The sequence below is a fragment of the Stegodyphus dumicola genome, chromosome 5 (genome assembly GCF_044657685.1).
Source record: "Stegodyphus dumicola isolate Sdum_Otavi_A_Nest chromosome 5, ASM4465768v1".
NCBI classification, from domain to species: domain Eukaryota; kingdom Metazoa; phylum Arthropoda; class Arachnida; order Araneae; family Eresidae; genus Stegodyphus; species Stegodyphus dumicola.
Genome location: NC_140772.1, coordinates 140,181,059 through 140,193,950, shown reverse-complemented (window position 1 = coordinate 140,193,950; position 12,892 = coordinate 140,181,059). Strand labels below are relative to the sequence as shown.

General features: G+C 32.4%; 2 protein-coding genes across 4 annotated transcripts in view; one reads left to right on the top strand and one right to left on the bottom strand.

Annotated features, from left to right (window-relative positions):
* Positions 1-180, bottom strand: part of LOC146997247 (uncharacterized) — a 67,360-nt gene extending 67,180 nt beyond the window's left edge. Inside the window, exon 1 of one of the 2 annotated variants that reach the window (XM_085817129.1) lies at positions 40-180. The gene's annotated coding sequence lies outside the window, so the exon portion shown is untranslated. The remainder of the gene's footprint in view (positions 1-39) is intronic. The other variant, XM_085817130.1, reaches the window with a different exon arrangement.
* A 1-nt stretch (position 181) lies between these two features.
* Positions 182-12,892, top strand: part of LOC118185241 (uncharacterized) — a 265,229-nt gene continuing 252,518 nt past the window's right edge. Inside the window, exon 1 of one of the 2 annotated variants that reach the window (XM_035355071.2) lies at positions 182-353. In XM_035355071.2, the coding sequence (XP_035210962.1) occupies positions 271-353 (83 nt within the window). In that variant the 5' untranslated portion in view covers positions 182-270. The remainder of the gene's footprint in view (positions 354-12,892) is intronic. The other variant, XM_035355075.2, reaches the window with a different exon arrangement.

Here is a 12,892-nt window from a genome sequence, read left to right as displayed (position 1 = left end):
AAAAATCACCAGAAAATAATAGTAGAGAGAATTGCTTACGAAGGTTAAAACTCTTTTAGATATCCTTTTCTACTTCCTGTTGCAATAATATGCAGAAGAAACAAGCAAACTTCGAAAACACCCACCACGGGGTCGGGAATCTTCGTAGAACATCCTCCTCACCATCTACCCAAATGAAATACCGTGCGTTCCACTATCCATGTGGTAAAACTTTGGGCTCAGAACCAAGAACCTATTTCAAGAGGAGCGGATTAACAGTTTTCTATTTGAATGGAAAGTGAACATTCACCTGGAACTGTCTGCCGCTTATGGATTAAACGATTATCTTTAAATTTCGTCATGAAACAAAACAGGTAAGTCATTCATTCCTCTGAACTAGTTTCTCTTATGTTCACGAATTTTTGAGAATAATATGCATAAATTAAAGTGTGTTTAATATAAAAATTGATACAGTTAAGCCTCTCAGCGTCGTGAACGATGTTCAAGAGAAGTGACTGTCATTTTTAACAGAGAGTACCTTTGCATAGAACAGTTCAAATATTATTCAAATGCTCATTGTTTAATCTACTAAAAATTATATTAAATAACGAAACGTAAATTTAAGTTTAAAAACGACTTGTGTTCTTGTTATTATCCATATTTCTTTTATCGTAATATTTTATATAGAACAAATATCATAACGCCGAATTTGCTATGTTGAGAAGATATTCTCCAACCGCATCCTAATTTAAAAGTGATATTTATGAAGAAAAGTAATACAATATATAACGATAAAATACTGAAAAACTGTTATAAATATTATAGGTTCTTAAAAGAATGAAGCTAATATGAACATGATTTCGGCATTTATGTGTTATTGTATTCTGGATTTTTATTTTTGCGTAGAGTATTATACTAATAAAAAGAATGTCAATAATTGCGAATCAGAAGCTGAGAAACGTTCGTACACAAAATAAAAAGAGCTTACTTCTGTGGCCAGGTAAATTAAAAGGCTTCTTATTGATGTGAATCGAACTCTTCCAATCAGTGTATTTAATTACGGCAAAGCACACTAGGGCTATCTGCCTAATGTGAGGAATGCCTTCCTGGAAGACTTTCTAAGGGAAACTGGCTCGTATACACGTTACACATGGGGAAAACCACGAAAACACCCATGCAGCCAGCCCGTTCTCGGGATTCGAACCTCGGACCGAACTACCAGTGTTCAGCGACTTTACCGCTCGGCCGCTGGTGGGCCCTTCCAATCAGAGTGAGACATATAAATATGCCAAATGCAAAACTTAAACTACAACACTCAAACATAGGATTTATTGAAGAAATTTAGTTTTATTGCTCTTATTCTTCTTCATACTTCGAATAGCTTCTCTGCAATTTTCTGGTACTTTTTGGTCTTATGGAAAGCAAAACTTTTATCGAAAGAATTACAAAAAAAAAAAAAATATTATTATTGTTAAATGATCTGTTATTGAAGATATCGATTTTTAATGATACATACGTCATATGTATACTTTTGTTTAATGCGTATATATTATTTATAAATATAATACGGTTTTAATTAATTTTTATATTAATTAATAATTAGTGATTTTATAAAATTCTGCCTTCAGATATTAATTTTTACTTTAAAAGATCAGTTAATTTTTTTAAATACTGGTGATTACTTCTACATGTACAACTATTTAAAAATATGCTAAAATAATGAATTGTACTTGACATGATGCTTCCGCTTGAGGATTGAGACATACAGTATCATAATGCCATGATGGACTACATCAATTTCTACCTATGAATACGACACAGATATAGGAAATGATAATTATCATCTATTTATTCATACCTTGTAGCTTTTATCATCAAACAAATAGGGAAAATTTCTAAACTCAGCTAATCATTATCAAAATTCTTCAACTTAAATACACATCTATTAAATACGCAATGCAGAAAATAGTATCAATTATTTTTTCTCAACATTTTAAAGCTGTTTATATTTGGTAACATATTTTTCCAAATTTTGATATTTACCTTAACTATTCGTCTTTCTGAATACATTAAAAATTTGTATTCAGAAAACGAGGATCGTTTTAGAAAGCTGAAGAATTTTCAGTAACATTCTAGTTAAATTTCAAAATCACTCCCCCTGACTCATTTCAGTAACCGAATTTAATGCTTATTAATAGGATGCGGCTCAGATAGCCTACAAAATACGTACATAAAGTAACACCATGACGTACTGAAATTAGAACTTGAAGAATAATTGCGATTAATCTTTATCTTTAAAAAACGTAATTACGATGAATGCGCTGATTCGCAAAGGCATTTTTTTCCCATGTGTAAATAAAGTAATAATTTGTGGTTTTCCCCACATGGGCGGTAAATGCGAGCCAGATTTTCACAAAATGTCCTCCACGATGGCACTTCTCCCTTTAGACAGATAACCCTGTTTTGTATTGCCATATTCGAATAACTCAGTCCAATCTATCCTTTAAAAAGATAAGTCTTTTCTCATTTCATATTTAATGAACGCCTCCAAGTTAGCTTCGCCTTAATCGTTATAATTCAGTAAAATCGAGATAATGGTTAATTTTACACTATATTCGGTTAAAAAATGACTTGCAGAAAATTTTGCTTCGTATATTTCTAAGGAAATAGTGAAAAATGGTGGAAAAAAAAAGGACATTTTCAAAATGTTATTCTGGAGGTAATTCATCCTTTAATTGCTCCTCATTTTGACTTCCTTGCTGTTGTCTTGAAGATTTACTGATTATAATTTTCACTCAGGATGCAAATATGACTTAAATAGAGCAGAACTCCGATTATTCACATTCCAGTTATTAAAAACTCGAACTATTTGGACCGCTCGTTATTCTTTCGAAGTAATTTAAATTAAAATTGCCGTTAATTCACTTGTATTTTAAATTTTTGTATTTTAAATATTTTTGCTGATTAACGTCATAAAACAATAAAATTGACACATTTCTCATTTAAATCAATAACATGACATTACATATTAAATAAGTGTCAACAAATATTATTTAGTAAATACTTAATTTATAAACATCGTTAGAAAAGCAGTTATGCGTATTGTATGGAGTAGTCTTACTCTTTGCTTAGTTCGAAAATCACTGTATTATCGTAGCAAATGCTGTTTTTTCCATACGCTGACCAAACAGCGGAGTAAAGGTATTTTTTTTCCTGTTTGTTGCTTCTACGCGAGGGAAACATGATTACTATATCTAGTTTTAAGCCTACACGATAAATATTTTTTTAAATATTTTATTGGAAATAAAAATGAATTGTGAGTTTAGGGAAAAAAAGCAATTGCATAATAATCAATGAAAACGATTCTTCCAAACACCCTTTGACAGGTACAGGTGACGGAGGACGGGGACGCCTGGCGTCTAACAGAGGTAAACAGGCATATGTTCCACACCCTCCCCTATCCAGACGCAACAACTCCTGTGGCTCCATAAGGGCGCACCGGGAGTTTATCGATACTTCAACATAAATTACTGCCTACTGATAACATATAAATTCTGCTTATTCGTAAATTATCGCATACACATAAGTTACTGCTTGTACCTGAATTACTGCTTACACATAAATTACTGCTTGCACATGAAATACTGCTTACATTAATATGATTACATCAATATGGTGCATTAATATGATGCTCAGTTACATATACATGCTATATTACGCGTTAATTTGATACATAATTACACATTATTATGATACAAATACTGACAAATATTGCTTACACATTAATATGATACACAATTGCATAATACATTGTACATATGGCAACATTCAGATCGCAGTTCACTCATATTGGTTTATTCAGTTCGAAGTATGAAACAAAATGCTGTTTTAGTTAAAGAATATACTACATAGTTGCAATGCACCGTTGCGTTACACACATATACTGTTGCACTATACATAACTGCTACTTTACACATAAGTTACTGCCTGCTGATGACACATAAATTACTACTTATATAAGTTACTGCTTGCACTTAAAATTCTGGTTACACATTAATATGATGCATTATTACATATAGCATTGTACATATGGCAACATTCGGATCACAGTTTGCACATATTTTGGTTATTCAGTGCGGAGTATGAAACAGCGTGCTGTTTCAGTCAAGGATTATATTACATAGTTGCACTGTGCATAGTTGCGTTATACCATTGCATTACATACATATTCTGTTGCATTGTACATAAATTACTACGTACTCATGAAATGCTGCCTAGTGATGATACGCAAGTTCCTGCTTACACGTAAGTTACTGCTTATAGACTAGTATGATACATAAATACTCATAAATTACTCCTTACACATAAGTTACTGCTTGCATATTATGATACATAGATACTCATTAATTACTGCTTACACATAAGCTGCTTGCACAGAAGATACTACTTACATATTAATATGATAAATGATTACATATACACATTACCTTACACATTAATAGACTTACATATGCACATAAATATATGCATTACATTACACATTCTTACTCCTAAATTACTGTTTACACATAAATTACTACTTACACTTGAATTATTACTTGCACATAGAATGCTACTTACACTTTAAATGATACATAATTACATATACTCATTACATTACACATTAATATGATACATGATAACACATTAATATAATACAAGTACTGCTTACACATTAATATGATACATTATTGCCTACGCATAAGTTACTACTTGCACCTTGTTACTGCTTATGCATAAATTACATGTATAAGATTACATACATATTCAGTTGCACTGTACATAAATTACTACGTACACAGGAATTGCTGCCTACTGATGTTGCATAAGTTCCTGCTTACGCATAAGTTACTGTTTACATATGAAATACTGCTTACACATTAGTATGACACATAAATACTCATAAATTACTCCTTACACATTAGTATGATACATAAATACTCATTAATTACTGCTTACACATTAGTATGATACATAAACACTCATTAATTACTGCTTGCAAATAAGTTACTGCTTGCACCTAAGTTACTGCTCGCACCTAAGTTACTGCTCACACATATTCCTGCTTACACATGATTTGCTGCTCGTACAGACAATACTGCTTACGTATTAATATGATACATAATTACATATACACATTACCTTTGACATCCTTTGACAAAACGTTAGTGTCGATGTGGAATAGGTTTTAAATCATCTGCCTATTTACCCGAACTTATTCGAATATTGCGTTTCTATTAACAGGGCGCCACTTGTCTCCAGACTCAAATATTGGCGCGAAATTTAACTAGTGATCGGAATGGCAATCTTAACGATACATATCCGAACAATATACAAAGCTTTACGTAAAGAATGATTATTTTATTAAATCCAGAAAGCAAACATAGAAATTCACACATAAGAACGCATACAATTTTGTGAATTTCTAAATTTGATTGAAAACCCATATCTCTGCAATAATTCATTCTTAGTTGTAGTTGATGGAATTCTACCAACGTGAAGTTCTTGACAGTAAAAGTAAGCAATCCGAATAACTGTCAGAAAAGGAATTCGTCGAATCTTCAAACCAGCATCCGCTCTCTAAACCTTTTTCCCAGTGGCAAGATTTTACATTGCAGCGCCGTTTCGATAGTAGTAAAATGCATTTGCAACTTTTGAATTTTTAGTAGAGATTTTCAGTGCTGGTAATTTCTTTGTTCAGAAGAATTTAATTGCGATTATACGTAATATGGCAGCTACCAAAGTCATGTAATTCATATTGGTCTTTTCTTTAGAAAACAAAATAAGTAGACAAAATCTTTGGAGAAAAATAAACTGAAAATCTTGGAAAGAAAGTTATTGGCTCTTGGAGCTACTTAAGTACCTGGGAATAAGGAAGTATTGCTATTGGATAGTGATCTTTGTCTTTGTTACATAAATTACGCATTAAAAGAACTTTGATAAGGCTGTATGGATTTTATCAAAATTTTGACGATGGCTCAGAGAATATACATAACAAGCTTCCAAAGAGGTTGTTTTTTTAGATAAATAAGAAAGCCAGTTATCTAGATTAAAAGTATTTTCATATTAGTTTTGACTTTAATACCATCGTACTAGCACATGAGAATAAAAGTGACGAGATGATCTGATTGCTTCCAAAATCGACATTGTTATTTCATCAACATTTAAAATAATACATTGTGTTTCTTATCAAACTTTCTTGTCGAATTCATCACCATCTCTCGTCATTTTGTGATATAATGGCCAGATGTTTTGTTGACAAGTGGACTTCAGAGTGAAAAGCGAAATTTCCTTCTTCTGTCAAATCAGGTTTGCACTCCATTTCTCCAAGATGGCTCTTTTGTAAGTGCAACCAATTGGAACGAATAATATTCAATAGCTACCCAGTAACTGAATTGTTCATTGTTTAGTATTAATATTTTTAGAGTTTCTAAAGTGGAATATATTGAACTTTGAATGGAATATGTCATCTAGACAATTTTAAATTTCAGTGGAAACCTGTTATTTTCCTTAGATTATATGAAGCCTGCATGATACTTTCCTTATACACAATTCTAAAACATGACGCAATATGAAAAACAGTAAAATTTAGAGATAGCATGACGCAGTATTTTGAAATACTTTACACGTCTTTTTTTACAAGTTTTTTACTTTACACGTTCTATCTGTATAAATGATAATGCTACCGAAGAGCATCACAAATCTAGAAAGTTCAGTTCAAATTTAGCTATGAAAACAAATCATAGCACTTTCGTTATGTGATCAGCCTATCAGTAACTGAATGCTTAAAGCACCTAAACAGGATAATTACCTAATTTCTCTTTTGGAGGTGGAACAGGCTAGGTGTAAGAGGGCTTCTTAGTTTTTGGTATTCGTAACATAAATATAGATAAGTTTCCTATACAAATCCTCCATGAAAACATCTCTCCCTATAGGAAAATAATTCTGGTGAGCTTTGCTACTATCAAATAATCTAATTAAATCCAATCCAATATGTGACCTATCTTTCATAAACATTAACATAAATACTTCATTACTTTTTTCCGAAGTATTTTTCATAGAGTTCGTATTCTGTTTTTATGTCCATTATCTAGATCTGAATTATTCATATTCCTTAGCAAACCATTTAAGAATCCATTGTCCTTGCTGAGCGGTAAAACAGATATACACTGCGGGGGAGGGAAGAACAAAAAAAAAGTTTAATATTTCCCGTTCTACTGGGCCGATTGACCAAATTCAAATTGCGTTTTTCATGTCTCGAAAGCTCGACTTAGGATATATACCAGATTTATAAATAGCTTTGTTCTCACATAGGTATTTTGATACAGAATCGGACTTTTTCTGAAATAACATACCAATTTTTTCCATACTTCGATTCTACGCCTCAAATTATACCTAGATATTAAATTTTGTAAAATTTGGTGCGTAATTTACCGAAAAATTCAAAAATTAATCTTGGTGCAATTTTTTTGAGTTTGCGCGAAAAATAATTCACTTGGCAAACGTCTTAATATATGGCAACCAATTTTTTTCCCTTCTATTATGTCAGAGCGGAAAAAAAGGCATGTCGTTCCTACCTTTTTACATTATGCACGAACGGAAAAAAAATTACATCGTTCCTACTTTCAAATAATTTTAACAAAGTGTTTACACTTTCGATGTTTTATCGCTTTCAACAAACATGGCAAATTTCAAAACGTGCCAATATATATTCACGTATATCTTCGGAAATTTTGAATAAAAAATTTAATTTTTTGCATGTATGCTTAGAAATATATCTACTTTAAGATGATGGTAACAATTTTATAGATTATAATTCAAAATTGTTTTTGAAAAATTTATAAAAATTATATAAAAATGCAAATTTTTAAAATAAATCATAAAAAATGGGTAAATTTCATTTGGAATGAAACTGAATTTCGAAATGTGAAAGGAAGAATCAAATAAGATTAATAAGTATATACCAAACTCAAGTAACATTGAAGGGCTAAAATTTTGAGAGCTAATTTTTTAAAAACTACACGTGCGATTTTTACAAAACTTAGTAGTTTGGCGTAATTTGAGTCGTAGAATTGAAATGTGAAAAAACATTGGTATGTTATTTCAGAAAAGTCCGATTTTGTGTCAAAATACCTATATTAGAGCAGTGCTATATATAAATCTAATACATATCCTAAGTAGCGCTTCCGAGACATGAGAAACGCAATTTGAATTTCGTCAATAGGCCCCGTAGAACGGAGGATAGACAACTGTCCCCCCCTTTTTTTTGTTTTGTTTAGTGTACACAGGTAGTTCGGGTCAAAATTCCGTGATCAGTCAATGGTGATAGGGCTGGTTGCATAGAAATTTCGGGGTTTTCCCTCTGCGTAACGTGAATACGAGCCAATGCCTTTTGCCTTAACGTGAATACATGCCTTTTGCCTAAGTTCTCCGCGCAGACGCCCTTCTCCTTAGGCACATAACCCCCGTGGGCTTTGCCGTAACCCATTACATGCATTGCAGGCTAGTATGTGAGCCAAATCATCAGCGATCACCATATCATTCAAGGTTTAAAGATGAAGATTATTTTGCTACGGAAATAACTGTTCATTAGACTGTTCAGAATCGCATACTTCTTAGGAGGACTTAAAATATCTTGTTGGTCTGTTTGATCGACAACGAATAATTTTTTATAAATAAAGTTGTTTGGTTTGCTATGCTTACACGCGCACACATACGCGCAGATAAACAAAAACAAGTTCTGATTAAGATAGAGAAGAATTTAAAGTTTCATATAAAATACAATCAGAACTTCTAAATGATGTTATTTACAATGATGGGTAAAAAGTGTTCATACCATAGTAAGGAAAAAAAAATTAATAAAAAATATTTGACAAGAAAAGGAAAACACTTATATAACTAGTATTATGTTACGCAATTTGAATTTTGTATTAAGAACATAATATGAAAACTAGTATTATATTCTTGTCTGAAAGCTTAACGAAAATTTTAACAATCAGAAACGGATTTTCATCTGAAGTTTTAATAAAAGTATATCAAATTTCGAAATCTTCTATGTTCTACTTTAAACCAATATTTCAAAAAACTTTTTGAAAGGTGCAAATTTATAAGAAGAGAAACACTACATTTTAAAATTTAAAGTTAGGTATAAAAACAACCTTAGATTGACAAAAGTTTCGAATAAAACTCTATCTGCAAAAATAGTTGCAGAAGAAAAGAAACCTTTATCCGATAACCTTCAATAGATTTTTTTAAAAATCAACACTAATCTAATACAAAAGTACATATATATATATATGTAAAGAAATATGTATGAAGAGAGAAAGGGTAAATACTTCGCTAAAAACGGTTTTATAAAATGTTAGATAAGGTTACTTGGATATGGCAAAGCATACAAGGACTATTTGTCTAAGGGAAATTTTAAAAATTTATTTCATTATGGCAAATTATTCTAGGGCTATCTGACTAAGAGGAGGGATGCCTTCGTTTAGGACTTTCTAAGGGAAGTTGAATCATATGCATGTTACACATGGGAAAAACCACGAAAACGCCGATGCAGCCAGATCGTTTGCGGGATTTGAACCTCAGACCGAGCTACCAGTGTTCTGCGACTTTAGCGCTTGACGGCTGTTGGACCCTGTCTAAGCTAGACGATTCCTTTGTGGAGTACTTTCTAAAGAAAACTACATCGTATTCACATTAGAATGGAGAAAACCTCGAAAAACACCCAGACAGCCTGAATTCAAACCTACGTCGAGTTACTGGTATTCAACGGTCTTAACCTCACAGGCACAAGTGAGTTTTATAGCATAATAATTATGCTTAAATGTATGCCTTACGATACACAAAAATCACATTAGAAAACAGATACGCTAATCAAGCAACATAAATAGATTTTATAAAAAATAAGTTAATGATTAGAATAAAATTAAGTAGTACATTAAGGACACAGAAAAAGAATCATTAAGGACGCTAAACTCAAATCAAGACAATAAGACATACATCAAGAACTCAATAAACTGCTCATTAAGAGCATTGGAAATTCAATCAGATTAACAACATTAGAAAAGCATTTTATTTTAAGACTGGTGTCACTTTTTGAAACATAAAATCGATTTATAGCTTTTATTTATCTCCATGGTACTTAATTGCTCTTATTCGAATTAGGAGTTTCCTTGTTAGTATATCGAATCCGTATCAAGCACAGATAGTTATCTGGGGGAAAATGATGTAATTTCTGTTCCAGTTTAACCAGATCTCAACAAAAATGGTCCCACGTTAAAAACTTTATGTATGCTACTATTTTAGGACAAGAATACTTTTTTTTGTGCAGTTTTTTTGAAAGAATAAATTATTTTTTTGCTGTTAGTATACTAAATGCACTTTTAGGAAGTACTTATAAGTCAACGTAAATAGAAATTATGAAGGAAATTTCGAACTATTTTAAAATTGTTTAGTACAATGAAAACATTTTTGCATTCAGTCTACGAGCAGTGTGATAAAACCATTTTCTCTCTATTTACTTCATAGACTTGATGTACTTAAAATGCATGATAAATTCAAAACCAAAGGAAAAAAAACCTGGAAAAATAAAATAGAAAGACATATTCTAATTAATGAATACATTGTTAGGCAGCTTGCTAAATATTCACGAATTGAAAGTTATTCATGTATACAAATATACATTTGTATAGTTACAAACTAATAAAAATGTTTTTGTAGTATCAGTCAACTGAAAAATGTAATTGTAAAGTGTTTTCTAATATTAAGGCAGCTTTTAGCAATAATCGGAAGAAACCGAACTTCATTAAAATGTACTCACTCGTATCTCAGTTAAAATGGGTGTGGAACTCATATTATCATAAAGTATTCGGAGCTATCATCTAAAATATTAGAGTACTTATTTTGAACTGTAAAAGTCTGGTCTCTCAAATTTTAAATGACTGCCTAAAATCTTTTATTGTCATTACAACAATTTACTTTGATGTGTGAGTTTTGAGGGGCTAAATATTAACTAAGTTATACTCTTTCTAAGGTTATCATACTGAAATGGTTGGGGGCATGAGAGAATCACATGATAGTAGCAATTTCATAATTCCCTAAAATGAGACAACAATGTTTCCAAAAACACGATAATGTTGGTTAGGTTAGGTTATTTAATTACGGCAAAGCCTCGAGGTGCAATCTGTCTAAGGGTAGGGCTGCCTTCGTGGAGGACTTTCTAAGGGAAACTGGCTCGTATACACGTTACACATGCGGAAAACCACGAAAACAGCCATGCAACCAGTCCGTCCGGGGTATTCTAACCTCGGACCGAACTGCCAGTGTTCAGCGACTTTACCGCTCGGCCGCTGGTGGGCCCCACGATAATGTTGCTTTAAAATAAGATAATTGTAAACCATATTAAACTTTAAACGACTGCCTAAAATCCTTCATTGTCATTGATAGCAATTTACTTTGATACATGAGTTTTGGGGTGATGAATATTAACTAAGGCATGCTCTTTTTAAGGTTATCATTTTTGAATGGTTGGGGCATGACAGAATATCATCATGGTAGCAATATCATAATTCCTTTAAATGAGACAGGTCCACCAGCGGGCGAGCGGTAAAGTACCTGAACGTGATTATTCGATTTGAGGTTCGAATCCCGCGAACGGTCTGGCTGCGTGAGCGTTTTTATGTTTTTCGCCATGTGTAACGTGTATACGAGCCAATTTTCCCTTAAAAATTCCTCCACGAAGGAATCCGCCCTTAGGCAGATAGCCCTCGAGACTTTGCCGTAATCCCATAAACCAAACTAAAATGAGACAACGATGTTTCCCCAGACACGAGAATGGTGCTTTAAAAGAAGATAGTTGAAAACCATATTAAAATATATTATAGAATATAAATATCAATAAATTTTGCTGTTTTTGAATATACAAGCTTAATTTGCGAGATAAGGAGGGAAGGATGCGTCATGCACTCATTTAAGCTGGCTCATGCACACTTCCATGCTCCTGGAAGCTATTTATTTTAGTTGGTTGTTTCTGCGACAGAAAGCAGCCGTTTGTTTCTGCTTACTGTTAGGGAAAGAAGCAAATTAGCTGTGTCGTTTGATCCAACTGAGCAGCATTGTGAGATATGCCATTGCCTCTTAAAGGAAATAATGCACATATATCCAACGAAGTTTCACGCCTGATAAGTTTCGGTCTGCAATCTAAAGATAATATAAAGCTTAGCAACAGGAAAAGCTAACCAACATGAAGTTACTGAGTGCAGCGGTTATAGAAAGAAACGAAAGTTGGATGTTCACTAGAGGCCAATAAGTATAACATAGATATTTATTTTTAGATTAAATAAGTGAAAAAATAGTGAGGGTAGCAAAAGAAACCTTTTTCTAGTTCAAAACATTATTATTTCATCAAACTGAAAATTATATCTCAATGGAGGTCCTCGTGAAGGAAGAAGAAAGTAGTGGAAATTGTTGCTGATTTTCATACCAAATGAGTTGTCACACAAACAGGCGTAGTCACAATTAATTTGATAACTTTTATTCATGTAATCAGATCAGTTTCAAATGACCTAAATCTTTTGAGTTAAAGTAGAAAAATACTTTTAAAAACTCACTCATTATTAATGACTTGAGAAATGCAAGTTTATATCTGCACAATAAAACCGCTGGCATTAAAAATGAAGCACATTTTCATGTGATCCATGTAAGAAAATTGTGATTCATAAAATCATATAAGAAAACAGTCATTCTTATGATTCCTGAAAGTAATCACAGGAAATGGTCGTAAATATTAAGACTATAATAACTGGGCATGTACCAGCGGCCGTTTATATATGAGCATTGAACAATGATTTTTCGATTTGGGTTCGAGTCCTGG